This window comes from Corylus avellana, chromosome ca4 (assembly GCF_901000735.1).
Source record: "Corylus avellana chromosome ca4, CavTom2PMs-1.0".
Lineage (NCBI taxonomy): Eukaryota > Viridiplantae > Streptophyta > Magnoliopsida > Fagales > Betulaceae > Corylus > Corylus avellana.
In genome coordinates this window covers 20,300,932-20,323,217 of record NC_081544.1, presented here as the reverse complement: position 1 = coordinate 20,323,217, position 22,286 = coordinate 20,300,932, and the positions used below count along the sequence as shown (strand labels likewise).

The 22,286-nt window shown below is 35.2% G+C and overlaps 2 protein-coding genes across 5 annotated transcripts; one reads left to right on the top strand and one right to left on the bottom strand.

Moving 5' to 3' along the window:
* The first annotated feature begins 1,546 nt into the window (after nucleotides 1-1,546).
* Nucleotides 1,547-3,853, top strand: LOC132179176 (uncharacterized). Of its 3 annotated transcripts, XM_059591835.1 has the most exons (6): nucleotides 1,547-1,797; nucleotides 1,904-1,955; nucleotides 2,043-2,184; nucleotides 2,309-2,390; nucleotides 2,507-2,623; nucleotides 3,636-3,853. In XM_059591835.1, exons 3-6 carry the CDS (start codon nucleotides 2,066-2,068, stop codon nucleotides 3,684-3,686), a joined length of 369 nt encoding a protein of 122 aa, XP_059447818.1. In that variant the 5' UTR covers nucleotides 1,547-1,797; nucleotides 1,904-1,955; nucleotides 2,043-2,065; the 3' UTR covers nucleotides 3,687-3,853. The 3 variants fall into 3 exon arrangements, with proteins under 3 accessions (XP_059447818.1, XP_059447817.1, XP_059447816.1); XM_059591834.1 differs by lacking the exon at nucleotides 1,904-1,955; XM_059591833.1 differs by lacking the exons at nucleotides 1,547-1,797; nucleotides 1,904-1,955 and having other exon boundaries at nucleotides 1,962-2,184.
* Nucleotides 3,854-7,217: 3,364 nt separating this feature from the next.
* Nucleotides 7,218-13,738, bottom strand: LOC132177466 (mitogen-activated protein kinase 9). 2 transcript variants are annotated; one of them, XM_059589801.1, is made up of 11 exons: nucleotides 13,320-13,738; nucleotides 11,004-11,412; nucleotides 10,756-10,883; nucleotides 10,597-10,656; nucleotides 9,820-9,969; nucleotides 9,510-9,663; nucleotides 9,253-9,392; nucleotides 9,073-9,146; nucleotides 8,220-8,321; nucleotides 7,868-8,117; nucleotides 7,218-7,501 (listed from the first exon to the last, which is right to left on the bottom strand). In XM_059589801.1, exons 1-11 carry the CDS (start codon nucleotides 13,581-13,583, stop codon nucleotides 7,451-7,453), a joined length of 1,782 nt encoding a protein of 593 aa, XP_059445784.1. In that variant the 5' UTR covers nucleotides 13,584-13,738; the 3' UTR covers nucleotides 7,218-7,450. The 2 variants fall into 2 exon arrangements, with proteins under 2 accessions (XP_059445784.1, XP_059445785.1); XM_059589802.1 differs by lacking the exon at nucleotides 13,320-13,738 and adding an exon at nucleotides 12,819-12,917.
* Nucleotides 13,739-22,286: the final 8,548 nt, after the last annotated feature.

The following is a 22,286-nucleotide window of genomic DNA, read 5'->3' as shown; positions in this document are numbered from 1 at the left end:
AATAGGATTTCATCTGCTCATACCTAAACATGTGATATATTATATATCTTATTCTTTATCTTCCTTGAAAGGTTATTAGGATTTCATCTTTAGAAAATAGAAGAGCCATCATATGGCAACAGAGACATTTTGTAGAACAATTAGGGAAGGATTTCCGTTTAGAAAATAGAAGCCTACATCTAGATTTAGAAAGAACAATTAGGAAATGAACAATTAGTTTTGTTAGAAAGAACACATGGCAGATGCAATGCATTAATCTCACGTAATACCAGTTATTCCAAAAGTTAGAGCTGATAGGAAGAGATAAATTTAATCACTTAATTATTAGTTTAACAGTTTCAAACAAACTTAGGGTTCGTTCGAACGATGTATGTCAAAACCATTTAAATGCGGGTCACTTCTCACCTACTTGGGCACGCTATTTTGCCACGTGAAGATTCAATTTCGTTCGAACAAACTCGTCCAATTAAAATTATTTTAAACAAACTCTCAATTTCAACATTCTAATGATGACACGCCTATGCGTCCAATTACGCTCTATCTATTTACATCATAAATTTTGATGAAAAAGTAATAGAATAATTTATTTAAAATTTAGGAAAAATTTAAGGACTTGATTTTCGAAATTGAAAATCCAAATACTAAATTAAAATCAAAGAAAACATAAAAGACTAAATATTAGATTTTTGAAACTCAAAACTCGAAACTGCAGTTGAATTTTATTTTATTTTTTCGCTCGCAAAAATGACGTGGGAGATCGATCCGATCTCTTAACTGGAAAGGATTACCTTTGACCAACCTATCCATGTTCTCAAGAATCAAAGTTATGAGATTTAGTATTTCTTATTTATTTATTTTTTAAATTCATCATTAAACATGTGACTCAATAATAGATTTGAAAAAGAGACCAGAAAATAGCAAATCTATAAGAATAAGCATAGGGTCCTATAAGTCGATTGACCCACTGCACCAATTGACATTGATAGCTTTCCAACGGTTTCATTGGGCAATTTTGTTTGAGTTGTGGTACCAAACTAACCGATTTTGGGTGTCTCCTAAATAGTAACTCAATCGGTTAGAGATCACACCTTATAAAATGAAAGTTATTAGTTTGAATCTTCTTTCCCCTCTTATGTGAATATGTCAAAAAAAAAAGAAAAAAAAAAAGGAGTAATTAGGACATGTATTAAGGAATGAGTTCGAATCTCTACAATGATTCAATGAAGAATTCCATATATGTCTGATCAATATTAACCGTTCTGAATTTTCATTGATGCGGGCTAGTTCAGGTTATGGCTCAGTCGGACTTAAGGGAGTACTTGTGGTTCCCACTGTCTAGGCCTTTTGTGTACGACTTTCAGGGAGTAAGTGCTACTATGATTACGCCCAGTTAAAATAGTGGCCTACCATTTTTTATTACTAAAAAAAAAATAAAAAACTTTGTTGTCAACGATTCGACCATGAGTAGAGAGAATAACCGGATATCTACTTGTAAAAGCAATGGACGGTCGAGATTGAAGAATATATGAAGGCAACTATAGCTCTAAATGTTCATTACCAACTCTCTTTTGGTGAAAGCCGTATCGTAGCGAACTAGTGGCCAACCTTCTCTACTCTCTTCGTCTCTCCTTGCTCGAGTCTCACCCTACATCCTTGACGACATTTTGTACGCACATTCGTATTTGTTTCCATGGAGATTAATTATCAATGCTAGTGTTGCTGGGAGATTTGAACAACAAACAAACAGAAAATTGTGGATTGTGAAGCCTTCGAAATCACAACTGGGAAGCTCCAAAGGTAACTAAAAAAACCCACCAAATTACATCACAGTGACTCAGTGAGTCCCCAAACTTCCCCAACTACTGTACCCTCTAATCTGGTATTCTTCTACTGTAAATCCCAGCACCCAACACCAAGATTCATAAAAAAAAAAAAGGATCCAAGGAGGTAGCTAGGTAGGATTAAGATGGCAGTTCGCACATGATCGCCAAATGTTTGATTAAATGTCTCGCTGATGACTGCTTGGACATTTTGGCTTTCAGGGACAATTTGTATATCGTCAACGATGAGAGTATACAATGGTTTCAAAGAGGTTCTGAACATTCAGAAATTTCGGAGAATTGTGTCCTATACCGGATTCTTCTGCTTCACTACGGTCGTGAGCTATGCTTACACGAGTAACACGTGAGTCTAGTACCACTTCAAGCTCCTGTATAATGCTAAAAACACGCCTTGATCTTGGTGCTTATGTTTTTATGGCCTTCTCTATTTTGTGGCCTTTTTTGTTTCTGGGTTTTTGGTGTTGCAGAACGAGAGCTGGGTATTCTAGAGCTGACCAATACTATGCGTCTTACCCTGCTGGAACCGAGCTCTTGACCGACACAGCTAAGGTTTGTGAGAAATATGATTTCAGAGTTCCAGTTTGTAGTTTTGGATGTGACAATTGTCTCCTTTTGATATAATATTGGTCTTTGGATTGAAATTTGGGCTTTTGATTTGCTGTTAGTTATATAAAGCTGCACTTGGCAATTGTTTCGAAGCGGAAGAGTGGGGCCCACTCGAGTTCTGCATCATGGCAAAACACTTTGAGCGTCAAGGGAAATCGCCATACCAATATCATGCAGTAAGTGCTGCAATGCTACTTATTGAGTATACTAACTTTTTGCATCTGTATGATTATTGATATGATTTCACTGAGTTTTGTTTGCTAAGGAAAGCTGATTGATCAATTACATCTAGTGACTTTTTTACATGTACGAATTCATTGCCTTTTCCCTTGTACATGTTCTTTTGTTATTAATTGGGCCATTGAAGTAAAAAATTGATGCTTAAAGATTAGATGCATGAAACCTTGAAATTTTTGTTATGTAATTTACTTGTATGCTGGTCCTCAATTTCTGTAATGATATCCTGTTTTGGTGAAAATTGTATTGCACCCTTCAATTCCAAAAATTCTATTTGGGGTAAGTTGGTCTGGAAAGGGGACTAAAGATGAGCTGTTGCAACAAGACTAATTGAAAAATAAAAGTTGGTTCTTTGATTCCATGAATAAATGGGCTTGAAACTCTATGTGAAGCTAGTGGTTTTAGCTTCAAATGCCACGTTCTATAATGCATTATACAATATGAGGGCCAACTTGCAGACCCACACCAGATTTTGTTAAAACATGATAAACATCTCAGGCAGTAAACAAGCTGTAGTAGTATACTGAAAGATTTCAGGTGCATATTTATAGGTGTGAATGCTATGTCGGTGCAAATTCCCTTTTATAAGCTGCTTTTGTGTCCTCCTGGTACTCTATTCCCCATTTCCACCTAACTTATATCTCAAGGACAATTGCCTGCCGCTTGTTAGCTTCTGCACTTGAAGCTTTGGGTTAAAAGTTTATTTGTTCCCGTTCTAGCAAGGGGAAAACTTATAACCTTTGATTTATTAAGTAATGGAGTTCTTAAACATAACGTTGTACAGGTTTAGTGGTGAATGTTTGACCAATAATTTCTGTGCAACTGGCCCCAAGTGAAATATGCGCCTGAAAGAAACATAAAGATCAAAAAAGAATGGTCGTGGATCCGTTTCCAGGTAACTCCATCACTACAGTGTTCTCTGACTTTGGCTTTTTCCCTCCTTGTTTGCAGCAATATATGGCACACCTTCTCTCTCATGGACAGCTTGACGGAAGTGGCTAAAAGGGAGTATACCATTCTCTGCCAGATGAGTGGCAATGTCTCAAGTTCAAAGTTGTCTGATGCCAATCAAGTGAAAAAAAAAATTGGAAAATTAGTTAGTAGATAATTGTCTGATGGACTTCATTTTATCCCTTTTTTGTTATATAATAAGAACTGCTTCTAAACTAGCGCAGTTTTATCTCATTATACTTCCATTTTAGCGGCACCAAAAACATAAAAAAATAAAAAATTGGGACCTCTGGTTTTTCTATTTTCCATATATGATGCTTCATTTTCGCTTCTTGTTCTTTTTCTATTCTCCCACTTTTTAAAATTATCATTAGATTTATGAGGTTATGTGGGTCTTATACATAGGCCCTACAAATCCAACGGTGATTTTGAGAAGTGAAAAGATAGGAGAAAGATGAGTAGAGGATGTATAACGTATCTTTTCCTACTATTTTTTTGCATCAAACATTTAACATCAACTAACATTCATTGTTTGGTTGACTTTCAAACGTAGGTATCTTTTATGTGCTCTCTGCCTCTCTCCACAAGCAACTGGCTTATAGGAGCCGTTGTTTTGACTTTGGTACGTTAGGAGTTATGGTTAAAATAGAGAGAAAATTATTTTATGGTTAAGATTTAATGTTGTTATATCTAATTGTATAGATAATGCCATGTAATAAATATGTTAACGTATTATTTAAAAATTTTAAAAAAGGATCCTCTTCAGTCTAAAATGAAAAGAATATTTAGTTTATAATTAGGATTTATTCTTAGAAATTTTAAATTTTAAAGCAATAAATAGGATACATGTCCACTAACCAAAAATAATAATAAAATATTATTTTAGATTTTAAAAAAATTAAAATTAAAATAATAAAATATTAGAAAATATTTTAAAAAAACTAAGGGTGGTCTAGCCACTTCCTAGGGCCACCCCATTAATTTATTTTTTTTTATTTATTTCATTTAAATTTTTTTTTTAGTTTGGCCCTAAGGGGCGGTCTAAGGTGGCCGAAGCCACCCCATGGCCCAATGGGTTGGTTCGGCCACCCCCTAGGGCCAAATTATTTTTTTTTTTTTAGTTTGGCTGTTGGGGGTGGCCGGGGACCGGCCGGTCTAGGGTGGCCAAAGCCACCCCAGGCCAACAAGGGTGGTCCGGCCACCCTCTTATGGGCTGGCCGGCCACCCTTATTTTAAAAAAAAAATATTTTCTAATATTTTATTATTTTTATTTTTATTTTTTTTTAAATCTAAAATAATATTTTATTATTATTTTTGGTTAGTAGATATATGTCCTATTTATGGCTTTAGGATTTCTAAGAAGAAATCTTAACCATAAACTAGATATTCTCTAGTCCAAAATGAACTGGAGATGATGTTATTCCCTCTATAAGCAAGGTACGCAGCAATTGGCTTATAGGAGCCTTTGTTTTGACTTTGGTACGTTAGGAGCTTTGGTTAAAATAGAGAGAATGTCATTTTATGGTTAAGATTTAATGTTGTTATATCTAATTGTATAGATAAAGCCATATGATAAATATGTTAACACATTATTTAAAAAATTAAAATAATACGACATTATTTACACTGTTAAATGCAACAACATTAAATCATAATCATAAAATGACTCATCTTCATTTTAAGTAAAATGGAGATGGTGATCTTTGTCCTATAATCTATGCTAATGATGACAAAAATTGATTTTCCAGCCATGCATTAATTGTGATTTCAGTATTTTGTTGAGAAATGACTTGAGTAGGCTGGAATGTTTGTTAAATGAAGCACCAATCTCTTGTTTTGGCAGAAGCAGCTGCATATTGCTTCACGGACCGATTCCTCTGTTTGTATGTTTTTCCTCCTTTTTCTTTTCTGTTGGAGGAGAGTATTGCTACCTAAGTTGTATTTTCTCAAACATCTCATTTGAGAATTGTCGATTAGGTTATGTTAGTTCACTGAAATTATGGTTCTTTAGAAATAAGAATTGAGTATTACTCGTAATATAAATAGCTGGAATGAAATGACTTTCCTTTTTCTTTCTTGGGTGACAATATATGAATGACCAAAATTTTTAATTGAGATGGAATCATAGTTTGTTCAAACTTTTTAAAATATTATAATTTTAAAAATTATTTTTCCAAAAAATCATTATTTTTTTCCAGGCGAAAAAAGAATGTCCCATGGCCATGGGTCCAACCACCTCAAGCCCCAACAAAAGCTTCGGGGGTGGTCACGCCCACCCTGCTTGCGCATTGAGGTGGGTTGCTTATATTGGGGCCGCTAACAATCCCCTTATAGAAACATTTTTTTGCCTAGTAAAAGGAAAAAAAAAAAGAAGAAGATTTTTTAGACACAAGTTTAGGACAATTCCATTTTTTTGGAATAGCTATTTCTTTCCTTTTTGGAAAGAATATATATTCTTCAAAATGAGGAATAGCCATTCATGTCCATGAATAATAAACAAACCAAACAACGAAATAACTATTCTATAAAAATAATTATTGCATCTCTAGCCCATTCTAGCATACTATTCTATAAAAATAATTATTGCATTTTTAGCACATTCTAGCATACCAAACATGTATTCGACCATTTTGACTATGGGAATAGCAATCCTCTCATGGTTATCCTACATGTGTTAGGGGGGTGGGGGTTCAAGTGCGCCTGTACCCAACTTGAGAGTCAAACCTTGAATTTGTGCAAAACACATCATTTGCATGGACTGGAGCAAGATTGGAGTGTGTGGCTCCAACGGATTAGTAATTTAGTAGCACCTATAAAGATTTGAACCCCAACCTTGATGAACTTTCACTGCCAAAGACCAAAGCCTACACCACTAGGCCAACCCTTAGGGTTGGGGGTGCAATGGTTCAATTGACCGAATGGAAATTTTTAGCAAGGTATAATAAGACTGAAGCACATAAAATCTCTGATGGAATCCTTCCACGCTTCATAAAGTTAAAAGCACAAATCTTCACGCTTACTAGTTATGCCAAATATGATTACATTTTAATACCCCTAATAATAAAATGAATAAAATAAAGTTCCAAGAAGTATCACAGAGACCAAGCAAAGCTATGTCAACAATATCATTCTTGCGACATCTCAGTCATAAATTGAAAAGATAATTAGTCTACATAAAGTGGATAGATTATAAAAACACTCAATGATGCTAACTCTCCCATTAGTTCTTTAATAGGTGGGCTTAAGCTTATAAATAATTTCAAAGAGCTCTAATTGAAACTTAACTAGCTACTTTGAAGCGATAGCACAGACGTAGTTAACATTTTTTTTAGGTTGTTACCAATGATATCAGAGCAACTTAATAATGTCAATCTCACGTTAGAAAGATGATTAGCCCACATAAAGTGAGTAGATTATAAAGGTACTCATAGGTGCTAAATTTCACATTGGTTCCTTATTAGGTGAGATTGAACTTTATAAGTGATTTTAGTGAATTGCATATTGCCTAGCCTTTTTAGAGTGCTAGTGCTTTTCCTGGGTTGTGGCAATTCTTCTCGATAGATATTAAGTTTTCATATCATATAACAGCTAAAGGATAATTCAATAGTTCAGTATTGTTAATAAAAGACACCAACGAAAAGTCCCAGCCATAAAATGAAAAAAATAAAAGGAAAACAAAAATCCACAATTAGTATCACTATAAATACTACAACCACCCACAAACTGGGGGAGTTTATGGGCCTAGCGTGTAAAAACAAAGCTATCCCATGCGCAGATCAGAAGTATAATTCTAGGGGGTATAGTGTTGTGAGTTTCTACGGGAAACAATTAACCACAGCTTCATCTTGTTCCTGGATTGTTTCTTCCTGCAATGAAATACAGCAGAGATCACATAACAGAGGATGCAGAGTTACATTTATGTGTCCCACACCACACAATTCAAGCTTCCTTTTCACATAGCCAGTGATCTTCATCTTGTCAATAAAAGAACACAAGCAACAAAACGTTCTAACACACAAACAATAGTACCTCATTCTCTACTACACTCTTCATAAGAGGAAACATATAAGTAACATCACGAAAGGAGAAAAAGGGTTTTTTTTTTGGGGGTGGGGAGGGGGAGTTGGGAGTGGGTTGGTGGAGGGGGTCGGAGATCGAAAAGGAAAGTGTTTTTTATGATGTGTGAGTTATCACAACAAATAGAATTTAGTACGTATTCAGAGAATACTTACCTCACAATTCTTTCCTTTTACACCCACACATTTAGAAGCACTAATGCTAGCACTCTTCAACAGGCTGTGAGGACTAATGCTAGAGCCATTCTGCATAGCTGATGCATTTTGGTAAGTATATTCAGCTGTCACAATCCCTTCTGACCTTGGAGGGCTCTGAAGGGTTGCACGAGAAGCTGAAGCTGCATTACTCTTTTTACAATTACCATTTTGGTCAGTAGTCTCATCTTTGGGTGCAGAAACCCTTTCCCTGGTTGATAGAAAGGGTAACAATCAGTGGGGAAAAGATAATAGAATCAAAACAAATTGCATAGCAATCAGAAAGATAAACATATTTTGTTCAACACTTGACCTAGGCAAGGAGGCATGCTTCCTTTGTAGTGCAGTGCTTCTTTCACCTCTACCATATTGTTCCTCGAGATGGGCAAATAGTCGCTTAAATCGATCAAGTCCACTGGGTTGACATAAAACTCATTTAGGACAAAACAAGGAAAAAAAAAAAAAACACCATCAACATGAAAAGTTTATCATGATTTGATCAAATTAGATCGTGCAAAAGAATTCCTCTCTAAGTAAAAATAGTTCTCTCAAGAAGAAACAGGATTTTGTGTCATGCAAAAAGTTAATTTTGCAGCAATGTCAAGTGGCAAACCACAATATTCCCTTGTTCCTGAAGTTGGGAAGTACACAGTAACTTGTACTTATTATGACCAAGATTGAAGAAAATTGGTAAGGTACCGAGATCCACAATAAATCAGAAAATAGTGTTTTGTTGTTTTAAATGGTGATAATAGTCATTTTCAAAGCCTTCTATGGGAACTTTCCACGTGTCTTTTGCACTCCTTACTATCACAAGATAACCCATAGTGCATATATGGAACACACAGCATTAAAAGTTTTTAGGACAGCTTTTGTGTTTTAGCAAAAAAGCAAAAACATTAACAACCAACTCAACATACAAAACACTTACAACTCCTTTCACTTTTATGTCACATTATGACCAAAAAGCAAAAAGTACCCTCTAAAAAGTTTGATCAAACAAGCCCATAGGAAGCTGAGACCTGGACCCTCCCAATCACCATGACATCTAGGGGGATCCTTATTTTCTGATGGATTCACTCACTCACTCATATACATGCATGCGTGCGCACACCCATCATCATCAACATTGAAAGTAAAAGTAGTAGTAATGATGACAATAGTACCTAGGATACATGAAGCTACTTTGATCTCCACCTTCAAGGTACTCATGCAGCATTTGTGGATGATACTCTAAAATCTGTATGCTTAGAGATTTACACCATAAGTAAATGGCAAGTGTAGGAGAACACCGTCAAATCAAGATATAAATCACAACTGAAGCCCTACCATCACAGTAGCCATACCTCTCTATAAATTAACTCTCTTACATCATCTTTTACTAACTTCCTCCTTTCAAAATCAAACTCGAGTTTCGAAATTGGTTGCCTAGATGGTTCATTGTCTGCATTCGCCAACCCCTGGAAATATGGATCAGCTAATGCCTGAAAAAAAACAAGTGCTAGTGTCAGGAAAAATAGATATATACGATGCCTAACCATATTTAAAAATAAGAAAATTTTAAAATGCAACTGAAAACAATCAGTTTACTAAAATCTTATCTCTTCAGCAGATGGGCGATCTTTGGGCTCAAACGCAAGCATACGCTTTAGTAAATGAAGAGCCAATGGATCTGCATTGGGGATTTTTTGTGAGAAAGGAGTTGGAGGCTTTTTACTCATGCTATTTAGATATCTCCTAGCCTTTTCATTCCGAATCTGCAGGTAATACAAACAACCCGATTGGTGAGCAATCAGGAGCATAAGTTTAAAATAGATGTGAGTAGGAATTTAACAAAACAACCACTTAAATATTTTGAAACAATTATTTTAAGAGCAATGTAATGGCAAAAGAGACAGAAAAAGATAACAGACCCTTGATATGGATTCAGCAGAAGGAGTGCCAAGTAAATCAGTTATGAGATCCAATTGATGTGCCACATTTTTTCCAGGAAACAAGGGTTTTCCTTTTAGCATTTCTGCAAATATGCATCCAATGCTCCATATATCAATCGCGGGCGTGTACTGCAAAAAACAATTAATGAAAATGCATTACCAAAATATGAGAGGGATTAGTTCTATACAAATCAAAGAAGACATTATGTAGAACTCGCCCACTGAAGAAACCGGATTAATCAACATCATAAAACAACAGCAAGAAATTCATCATTCTAGAAAATCAGTCTACCAAATCAAACATAGTCCAGAGAAACTATAACCAGGTTAGAGACATGATCTTAAGACTCAAAGTTTTTTCGCATACTAGGTTATATAGCATCTTTAAATTTCAATGGACTTCATTAGTAAGGGCTTATCATTATCCAGTGCCATTAAAGGTTCTAAGCACACTGAAGTGAAGAGTCCCCAAGAGCTTAAGCACAATCCAGAGAAAATCATTTCAAAGCTCTCAATGAAGTAAAGCTCATGTTTTGCTATATACGCATGCTTTGGTATAGCTTATCATTATCCAGTACCATTAAAGGTTCTAAGCACACTGAAGTGAACAGTCTCCTAGAGCTTAAACACATATCCAGAGAAAATCATTTCAAAGCTCTCAGTGAAGTAAAGCTCATGTTTGCATGAATGTATGTATGTCAATAGGACAAATCATTTGAACTTGAAATCATAGGAAACATAATCTGTAATACTCACCTTGGAGAAAAATGAACCACAGAGTTCAGGAGCACGGTACCATCGAGTTGCCACATAATCCTTAGACAATAAACTTAGTCAGCAGATGCATAGGCTTTATAAAGCATTAAAAGAAAAAGAATGGCACTTCATGACTTTTATAATGAAAGCAAGACATACAGTCCAGAAAATTGCAGAGGGTGCATCATTAAATGATGCACGAGCAAGGCCAAAGTCACATATCTTCAGCTTGCAATCCGCATTAGCAAGTATATTTTTCGGCTTTAAATCTCGATGAAAAACATTTGCTGCCAAGAAACAAAAATGAAAAAAAAAAATATATATATATATATATATATATATCAGAGCCATTGAATTGTAAAAGCCCATGAGAATTCTATCAAATCACATTGAAAATTGAGGTCAACCTGAATGTATATACTTTAAAGCTCGAAGAAGCTGGTATAAGAAAAATTGATAATGTTCAGGTGTAAGATCATCATTTGCCTTAATTACTTGGTGAAGGTCAGATTCCATCAGCTCAAACACAACATAAATATCTTGAAATTCTCTTCGAGATGGAGGAAGCATTATATGTTTTATCTGTACGATATCTGGGTGTCGAAGTAGCCGAAGTAGCTTGACTTCTCGTAGAATGCGTGTGGCATCAGAAACATGCTCAAAGACATCATTGATTTTCTTTATAGCTACCCTCTCTCCAGTGTGAGTATCAATTGCAGAGGCAACAACACCATAGCTTCCTTTGCCGATTACTTCTTGAATTTCATATTGACTTGCCTCACCATATTCTGTGAAAAATTCTTTGTCAAGCATGCTCTGAGTAAATCAAATTTTAGTTAGCAACTCTTCAAAAGCAAGTACAAATAATAATTGAAAGCATAAGTAGGAGAAAAAGAAAGATAGTATTATTAATGCATATCTAAACAGATGTAATTATATACAGTTTCTGTCATAAAAAGGAAGAGGAAGAACTAATTATTCTATAGCTTACAAGGTAAGTATAATATTTAGATTTGTTCAAGTCCTTGCATAGTTTTTCACGAAACATATTCCATAATAATGAATATCTCCTTTAATCCTATACAAGTTCCATGCATGTGAAAGGATGCTTGAGCAAAGGAATGGACAATTCCCAAGAATGTCTCAAGAACCATTTACAGATTCTATCTTTTCAGTTAATAAACAAAGTACCCATTTAAAACTAATATTCTTTTTTTTTTTCTATGGCATGTTTACCTACAGACACGCTGAACAAAAATTACATTGATCAAAAGATTATTCAATTCAAAACAAATTGGAACTTGTCAGCAAACCTAAATAAGATTGTTGGACCACTATCAAAACATGAACATACACCAGATTCTTCACCCTGATCAAATTCACCCGAGTTTCATCACTCTTGACCACATTGACTCAACCTTAATATCCATCTGTGTCAGTGTCAATATCTCACATCTGTAAATTCATATCTGAATGCATTCTATGAATTTTGTTTCCCTCTGATTGGGAAGCACAATGTGGAAAATGCTTTTACGAAAGACAGGACAGTTTCACATCCCAAAGAACAAATCAAATCCATCGTAATATGTTTTTCTTATGGGTCGCTTGTTTGTCCGGTAAATTTAGTTATCAATAGGTAAATCGCCATCAACAGCAGAAGTAGAGCAAGGATCAACAGGCAAAATGAACTGATTATGTGCATCAATTCGACCAGAACACCATATCTGATAGTAAATTAAAGGACTAATCACAGTCTTACTTTCATCCATTAGATTCATCTGTTAATTATAACTTGACTTCTACCTTGGATTGGCAACTTTGACTTATCAAAACCCCAAAGATCATAAATAAAGTACCTCTATGGCCAATTACAAGGAAGGAAAACAGAAACTATAAACTTGCATAGACTAAAACCATGTTCTTCAGTATATTCTATAATTGCAAATTCCAAAAGTAGCACAATAAAACAATAACTTAACTCTGCACTCTTTAAGTAAATTTTCAGTGTCCTTGATAAAACTATGAAAAATTCCATGTATGCGATTTTCACAACCAAAATTATCCAAGAGCAAGATATCAATCACATACGCGCATATAACTTGTGAAGCTGATAATACGATTTCATACGATTATAGGCGCACGAAATTGATAAACAAAGAAATTCCAAATCACATAAAAAATAAAAATAAAATAAAAAAATAAAACAATAAAAACGGAAAAACCTTTTTGTTTCTCGGTTAACAAATCGACCGAGAGCACGAAGTTGCTCGGCGCTCTCGGTGTTCTCCAAAGAAGCACTCAAAAGGATATGGACTGCTTAAACACCATATATATATATATATATATATATATATATATATATATGTGCATATATCCGCACAATCACCCGCACACGAATAAAGAAAAACACGCAAAATTTGAACTCGTCAAAAGTAAAACAATAATGAATCACAAGTTGATCAGAAATGAAGAATTGTTTTATTTAGAGTCAAATAAAGTGAGCGAAAGAGAGAATAGAATGATACAGCGCATATAAATTTGAATCAATTATTCGGTCTAGAAAAGGACAGAACTAATTGCAGCAGCAACTCCTCAATATGCGGCCCTTATCTTATCAGTTTATCGGAATCGTACAAAAGCAGACAGACAGACAAACAGACAGACAGAGAGAGGGGAGGGAGAGAGAGAGAGAGAGAGAGAGAGAGATTGTGTGCGTGAGTGACCTTATGAGGGTCCGTGGGGGCGACTCTGGGATTGGTCCGCTCGGGGACCTTGATCCGCTTCAAGCCCGAGATATCGAGGTCCACGATGATCGTCAGCTCCTTCTGATCTTCTGAAGACGACGATGATGGTTGTACTGCGTCGTTTGTTGAGTGCTCATGATGGCTGTTATAGTCAATGGCGTCCACGACAGCAGCAGAAGAAGAAGCAGAAGAACAAGAGGCAGAGGTAGAGAGTCGTTGACACCAGCGAAGAAATCCTTCCATGCTTAAATCTATCACGCGCCGCACCCTATCTTTCGCACCACCACGCGCCTCAACTCAGTTTTTCGTATATCAGTTCCGTTGGACTCTTTACTCCGATAAGCAAAAGGGTCTGAAATTGAGATCCGTTTTGGTGTTTGGCAATTTTTCCGGAGCTGTAAAGCAACCAATAAGTTCGTGCCAGATCAGCCGAAAAAAAACACGTGCTGTCCGTGTGAACCCGTAATCTCGCCGTTATAAGGGGAAATATATTCCGTACAAGAGCTACACTGATACAAAAATTCATGTACTTCCTGTTTGATACATGTGGACAAACAGACCTTTTAGGTGTGGGTGTAGGAGTTGGACTCTCTTGTTGTTCAGCAGGTTCTTCAGGTTGAGTATATTGACCGTATTCTGAAAAGGTTGAGCATGAGTGATGCTAAGCCAATTAGCACACGCTTGGCTAATCACTTCCGACTATCCAAGGATCAGTCTCCCAAGACAGAAGAAGAGAAGAACTTCATGGCTAAGGTTCCATATGCCTTAGCCATTGAAAGTTTGATGTATGCCATGGTCTGCACGAGACCAGATATTGCTCATGCAGTGGGAGCTATGAGCAGATTTATGACAAATCCTGGAAAACAGCACTGGGAAGTAGTTAAGTGAATACTAAGGTATTTACGGGGTACCATTGATAGATGTTTGTGCTTCAAAAGAGGCGAGTTAAAACTACAAGGGTTTGTAGATGCAGACTTTGCAGCTGAGGTAAATCACAGGCGGAGCACTACCGGATATGTATTCATAGTAAGTACTACTGCAGTAAGTTGGATTTCGTAGATACAAAAGATTGTTGCTCTATCCACTACAGAGGCAGAGTACATAGCTGTGACTGAGGCTAGCAAATAAATGATTTGGTTACAGGGACTGCTGGCAGAAATGAGATTCAAGCAAGAGAAAAATGTTTTGCACAGCGACAATCAAAGTGCAATACATCTGGCAAAGAATTCAGCATTTTATTCAAGACATAGAACTTCATTATCACTTCGTTAGATCACTCTTGGAAGAAGAGGTGTTAACACTTGAAAAGATCCAGGGCAACAAGAATCCCGCTGACATGCTAACCAAGTCAGTAACTATAGAGAAACTGAAGTTGTGCTCAACTTTAGTGGGTCTTCTAGCGTGAAGACAAAAAAAAGGGCACACAATTTCATATCGAGCAACGATAAAGCTGGTTCTCTTGTTCAAAAGTTCGCCAAGTGGGAAATTGTTGACAAAGTGGCTCACTTTGTTTCTCCCTCTCTCCATTAGTCTTGTTTCCTCTAGAAGCCTTGATAAAATAAGCTTATTTTGTCAAAGCTTGTGGGCTATTTTGATAGCTCAAAATCAGTGCAGCCAAGAAGAGTAACAAATGCAAAAGGTGGTGGTTGTCATCAATTCTTGAAGAAGAAAAATGCTGCAAGCCCATTTAATGTGTAGGAGGAAGTTGATTCTCATACGGCTATAAATAGCCATGTCTCTCATTTGCTTCAACACACCAACAAGCAAGAGCTTTTTACAAAGATGGAAAAAATTAGGAGCTAAATCGAAAACAGATGATAGTTTGGGGGGCTTTTTTATATTTTTCCCTACAAAGATAAGAGAAGAAAGTGAGGAAGTGAGAGAGAGCTTTCAAGAGAGCAAGAAATAGAGTAGTATTTTTCTGAGAGTGGCCAAACACAGAGTGTGTATTTTTCAGGAGTGTGAGAGATACACAATGTGAGTAAGATCAGCTAATCCAAATTTTCTTGTTCATTCTAGTGATATAGTGAAATCTGGTGTGCTCTAAGGGCAGTTAAAAAAATTTGACAATAGAGATTTTATTGGCATTTTGATTGACTTAGAGAGTAAATTTTTGAAAAAAAATTTTGGCGGGTTGACTTAGGGACTTATAATATATTTACTCGTCCCCAAAAGGTAATTCAATCGGTTGGGATTATGCCTAATGAAGTGGAGGTCACTAGTTTGAATTCCCATCTCCGTCTGTTGCGGACATTAAAAAAAAAATTCATATAATATATTTATCCTTTTTATATTTTTAAAATTATAATTAAATTTATGATAAATTAAAATAGTAATAATTTTAGAAATCACATTAATTAACAAAAGAATAAATAAACTCCTTTTAACATTACTCGATCAAGGTTCCTATTTTTCCTTTGCCCAAATTTCTACAAAAACACAAAGCTGAGCTCATAACGACAAACACCAAGGTTAAAATTCCAAAAAAATAAACTAGAAACAGCTGTAATTGAATTGGCCGGGAATTACGTACCTTAGAAACATTGGGGTCATCCTGGATGATGAACATCGATGACCTAGAACAAAATATCTGTAATATACTAATATATAAACATAGCTTTCGATTTCTATATGATTCTTAAAAGTGGTTCAAGAAAATCAATATCCCAATATTTGGTGGCAGAAAAAAACAACAACAATCAAAGCCAAGTTTTGTTTGTAAGAAAACAAAGAAATTAAAAATAGAACCCTTTTATTAGGATAACAATAAATAAGGGAAACTAGACATGTTCCTCATAGACTACCATGTAATTTGTTTTGTCTTTTTCAAACTTTAGTGATCTACCATATTAATTTATCACTCAATTTGTAGTGTTTTTTTACTATTAAATTTTTGGTTAACGTAGTTGGGAAGCGCATCACGTGACCCACACTTGACTTATAATGTCCATCATATTCCATAAATTCGTAAAAAAAAAAATATCAGGAAGTGACCCACAATCTAGTCATGGTTTTGGCGCGACTCATGACTAGCCCTGAAAGTTTTTTTTTTTTTTTTTTTTAGGATATTTTTGTCATTTTAAATCACACGACTCCTTCCATTGGATTTAACAAAAAATATCTAAACATATGGGAGACATTGCAAATTGTATAGGGGGTAAATATAGTTTTTCTCCACAAACAACAATTAATTTGAATTTTTTATTTTAGGTTTTTTAACCATTCAATCATCCATTTCATTACACAGAGGGGCTTCATCTACGTTGATCACGTCATCTCTAAATGAGAGTGTATTCTTGGCTAGCTTATGAGCTCTTTGGTTCTCAGCCCTTCTTATATGATATACCTTCCATTGTTGAAATCATTAAGCACCTTGCGAGCATCATCGATTAATTGGCCATAACGACACAAATTTTTGTCGTTATTTCCTAATGTCTGCACCACCTATAACACGTCACATTCAAGTTCCACCTTATGTCACAACATCTTTTTAGCAAAAATTAATGCGAAACAAATTCTGCAACAACCATATCAGTAATATTAATGCCCTTAAAGCAAAGTGGCCAACACCCTCCCCCCAATAGAATCATGTATAATCGCTCCAATGCCCATCTTCTTATTATGTGTATTTACCGCAACATCTTAACTTACCTTTAGTAATCCCCCGGAAGGGGCCTTACAGCAATGGCAAACCTTCCTTCTTATGTGCTTTGACCTCTGCGCATCTTTGTAATCTTGATGGGATTCTATAGCCTTTCGTATAATTTTGTATAATTTATTTTAAACCACAAGTTCTTTGCTATTACTGCCATTGATTCAAAATGATGTTGTAATGTTACAAACATTCTTAATTATTTAGTTGTTTAAGACATGTTTTATTGTTTAAGGCATGTTCATAAGCATATAAAATAAAATTCAGCTTATGTTTTTTTTTTCATAGAATTTTTTTATAAGCCAAAGATTCTTATGACCATTAGTCATTAAAATTGTTTTACAAAGCTATTGATTTTTTTTTTTTTTTTTTTTAATCGTTTGGTCAAGGCTTACGTTATGACCGTTGATGACTAACGCACTTTCATGACTTTTTGGAAAAGTCATCAGCTACTCACATCTATTAAAGAAAGTCCTCTCATGTGCCCCGATAGTCATGACTGCAACATTTTTTTTTTTTTTTTTTTGACAAAAAGCACATTTTTGTTTTTTAGAAATAAAAAACTTCTTTTGTCCTATATTCTCTCTTTAGCAATTAAAGAAGAAATTTATCTTCTTTTACATTGAAGCCTCTCAATTCTAAATTTCATTTGGAAAAAATCATACAAAGAGTTTTTTATTTGACCTTCATGTTTGGAAGTGTTATATATATATATATATATATATATATATATATATATATGAAAGAAAAAGAAAAGATCGTGGAAGCGGATATACACGTGTGGGCTATACCTTGTATATTCACTATATTAAACAATATTACATAACTCTCTATTTACAGAGAGACAATGAGTAGTGACCAAGAAATCTTAAAGTAGACCTAAACTAATTAAGGAAGAGACTAAACCTTACAAGGAAATATAATAATGGAGAATAAAAATATTCTAGCATAAAGAAAAATAACCTGTTAAGGAAAATATTAATAGACCTAATTTAGAAAATATAAAATATTCCAACTGGAAGTGTGTCCTTAACAAAAGCATACGTTATAGTCCAGTTTTGGAAGATTGTGTGTAATGAGAACCAATTGTACCGACTTACACACTTCGAGAGGCATGAAATCAACATTTAAAGGCAACGCTCTTACGTTATTTTATAGCATTGCGAGTTATTTCCTTGCTCTACTTTTTAATTGCATTCTATTTATCTTAGTATCAATTTATTTATTTATTTATTTATTTTCGGATTAATATTATTCAGTATCAACCATAATTTTTGCACCATCCAAAAATTTTTAAAATAATCTTGAAGGTTGACATATGAATGAACAAATTCTTGTTGCGGATAAAAGTTCTTCCAGATGCTACAAAAAGCAAACATTTTGTATATTCACTATATACAAAATATTGTATATAGAGAGACAACCTTGTCTATTCACTATATTAAACAATATTACATAATTCTCTATTTACATAGAGACAATGAGTAGTGACCAAGAAACCTTAAAGTAGACCTAAACTAATTAAGGAAGAGACTAAACCTTACAAGGAAATATAATAATGGAGAATAAAAATATTCTAGCATAAAGAAAAATAACTTGTTAAGGAAAATATTAATAGACCTAATTTAGAAAATATAAAATATTCCAACTGGAAGTGTGTCCTTAACAAAAGCATACGCTATAGTCCAGTTTTGGAAGATTGTGTGTAATGAGAACCAATTGTACCGACTTACACACTTCGAGAGGCATGAAATCAACATTTAAAGGCAACGCTCTTACGTTATTCTATAGCATTGTGAGTTATTTCCTTGCTCTACTTTTTAATTGCATTCTATTTATCTTAGTATCAATTTTTTTTTTTTTTTTTTTTCGGATTAATATTATTCAGTATCAACCATAATTTTTGCACCATCCAAAATTTTTTAAAATAATCTTAAAGGTTGACGTATGAATGCACAAATTCTTGTTGCGGATAAAAGTTCTTCCGGATGCTACAAAAAGCAAACATTTTGATGGAAATAATTTTGAACATTGGCAATAAAAGGTTATTGCAGTTTTAGATTTTATAAAATTTCTAGTGTTTTAACTGTGCCTAGACCGGATTAGGAATCTAAAGAACAATCCTGAGAGTTAAGAAATTGAGAGATGTCTAATAAATTATGCACGAATAATATATTGAATGTTTTATCTAATGAATTGTTTGATGTTTATTGCAACTTTACTATTGCGAAAGATTTATTAAATGAATTAGTTGATAGATATGTCATTGAGGATGACGGCACTAAAAAATCTAGCAATTTCTTACACTTTCAAATGATTGATGAGAAGAGTATTACTTCTCAAATTCATGAGTTTCATAACATAGTGGCCGAATTGGCCAAAGAGGTGATGGTCAACTAGAAAATTTTGTGACCCATGTCTTGTTGAAAAATTATTGGACTCTTGGAAAGAGTATAAACTCCATTTCAAACAAAAGAAAGGCTTTCATGAGTCTTCAACAAACCATAGTACATATTAAAATGAAATGAATAGGTCATTGGAGAAGGTTAACAAAGCTAATTTAGTAGAAGAGGAATATAGTAGGTCTCCACAACACTACAAGAAATTTGATCATAAGCCTAAAGGAAAAACTTGGAATTATAATAAGAAAAAAATTCAACACAACTCATTTACTAATAAAAAATAAAAAAAAGGTCAATTGTTTTGTTTGTGACAAAGCAAATCATTATGCAGTTGTGTGTAAAGCAAAAAACTACTAACAACAACAAATGATCAACATAAAAAAATAAGTAGTCTTTTGGTGGAGGCCTTTGCATCTTCTAGGTTCAAGGCAGAGACACCCAAACGAAGAGATATATAAAAGTTGAAGAGATGATAACTGGCATTGGTAAAAAGCAAAACGCACCATGATTGAGATGTGGTTGGTTGGTAGCATAAATTAAGGGAAATGAGCTGTGATTTTGAAGAGTGGATATGGGAAGTGTGGACGGTGGAGATGAAGAAGAATTGAAGGTGGGTTGTCTTGGGAAGAGAAGATGAGACCTGCGAATTATGGGGAAGTGGAAAATCATAAGGACAGAACATGTGGCTTTGTGAATAATAAAAAAACAAAAAATGGCACATGACAACTATTTCTCGAAGACAATAATGGGTTTCTCTATCAAAGCATAACATAAAGGAATTATTTTAATGCTAAACACAATGCTATGCATTTTTCATCATCTTCTTCTACCTAGTGCATGATTTCCTCCCCCGAAACTTCTCAAATGCCAAAGACAAAGCTGACTGACCTAGAGGAAGGGTTAATGCCATAAGAAAATCTTTTTAAATGATAAATTCGATTTGGTGTCAATTGAAATACCAACTTCCTAAAATTTATTCTCGCTACCGAACCAACTTTGTCGACTATGAAAAAAGTCTACTGCCTACTAGCCGCTAGTTAGGTGGTGCTAGTTGGTTCTCGGACGATACTCGGCTGGCAAGTGATAAGTGGTTATTTTGCATAGCCCTAAATTCTGTAGCTACTAGCCATGTTTGTGGATGTAGAAAAAGACAACAGAAAGATAATTGTAGAGAAGAAATTTGTATTTCTGATATGTGTTCAATTGTACAATAGAATGACCTATTTATAGTTGAATGAGGCCCTAAAAGAAAGGAAATACAATAATTACAAAATCACATAAAATTAGCATATTTACAATAATGAATACGGTATCAAATATTTCCGTAATATATTGAGAATATTACGGGAATATAATATTGCAGAAATATAATATTCTAACATTCCCCCTCAAACTCTAGGGGTGAAGCCAACTTGAGTTTGGAGATAAGACCATTGAGTCATCCCGGTGGATGAGATTTGGTAAAGATGTTAGCCAATTGATTTGCAGAGGTGACGGAATGAAGATGTAAAATACTATGCTGAAGATGATGGCGGATGAAATGACAATCAATCTCGATATGTTTTGTGCGCTCATGGAAAACATCATTATGAGCAATCTGTATGGCACTCCGATTGACACAATAAATAGGAGAACTAGTGGACTGAGAAACACCCATGTCGGACAAAAGCCATCATAACCAGAGAAGTTCAGATGTAGTGTCAGCAAGAGCACGATACTCAACTTCAATACTAGATCGAGCAACAACAGATTGTTTCTTACTGTGCCATGAAATTAAAGACGTTTCAAGTAAGAAACAATATCCAATGGTAGGGTGGCGATCAGTAGGATCACCAGCCCAATCAACATCAGAGTAAGCCCGGAGCTCAAGAGATGAATGAGAGGAGAAGTGGAGACCATGAAACATAGTGCCCTTGACATAGCACAAAATGCGAAGAACAGCAGCATAATGAGTAGATCGAGGTGCACTCATAAATTGACTCACCAAATGAACAACATAGGCAATATCAGGCCGTAAGATAAATGAGACTACCTACTAGCTGCCTGTAGAAAGTAGCATCTGATAAAAGCTCACCATCTGTGGCTAGAAGTTTGACATTGGTCTTAAGGGGGCTGCTCACGGTTTTACTGTCTGTCAAACCTGCTCGGGAAAGTAAATCAGATGCATATTTGGCTTGAGAGTGATAATAACCATCATTACTCGAGGCAACCTCAAGACCAAGGAAGTAGCTGAGTGTCCCCAAGTCCTTCATTTCAAAATTTTGGCTAAGGAAGGATTGAAGAGCACGGATGCCTGAAATGCCATCACCAGTAATAATCATATCATCTTCATAAAGAAGGATAAGGATAGTACCATTATTAGTAGTCCAAAGAAAGAGAGCTAAGTCATAAGAACTAGAAACAAAGCCTTGTTGAGCAACCACAGAGCTGAACAAGGCAAACCAGGCACAAGGAGCCTGCTTGAGACCATAAAGTGCCCGACGAAGTCTGCAAACTTTGTGTGGAGGATGGTGATAGCCAGGTGGAGGGTGCATATAGACTTCTTCTGTAAGATCACCATTGAGGAATGCATTTTTAACATCCATCTGAAATAACTGCCAATGCCGAACAGCAGCAACTGCAAGTAAGGATCTAACAGAGGTCAGTCTAGCAACAAGAGCAAAAGTCTCCTCATAGTCAATACCATACTCCTGAGCAAATCCTTTCGCAACAAGACGAGCCTTATAGCGTTCCACAAATCCATCTGCACGAGTTTTAATTTTAGAAACCCACTTACATCCCACTGCAAACTTCCCAGGAGGCAAATCCACCAAGTCCCATGTATGAGTTTTAGAAAGGGCATCTAGTTCATCAGACATAGCTTTCTGCCAAAGAGGGTCAGCACTAGCCTCA

Bases quoted from the DNA above. Each gene is read 5' to 3' on its own strand.
- LOC132179176 (XM_059591833.1), top strand. From the start codon at position 2,015: ATGACTGCTTGGACATTTTGGCTTTCAGGGACAATTTGTATATCGTCA. The intron at 2,391-2,506 runs GTTTGTGAGAAA...ATTTGCTGTTAG, and splicing joins TCTTGACCGACACAGCTAAG to TTATATAAAGCTGCACTTGG. The intron at 2,624-3,635 runs GTAAGTGCTGCA...CCTTGTTTGCAG, and splicing joins CGCCATACCAATATCATGCA to CAATATATGGCACACCTTCT.
- LOC132177466 (XM_059589801.1), bottom strand. From the start codon at position 13,583: ATGGAAGGATTTCTTCGCTGGTGTCAACGACTCTCTACCTCTGCCTCT. The intron at 9,664-9,819 runs GTCTGTTATCTT...TATTACCTGCAG, and splicing joins CTGCTGAATCCATATCAAGG to ATTCGGAATGAAAAGGCTAG. The intron at 8,322-9,072 runs GTACTATTGTCA...ATGTCAACCCAG, and splicing joins AGTAGCTTCATGTATCCTAG to TGGACTTGATCGATTTAAGC.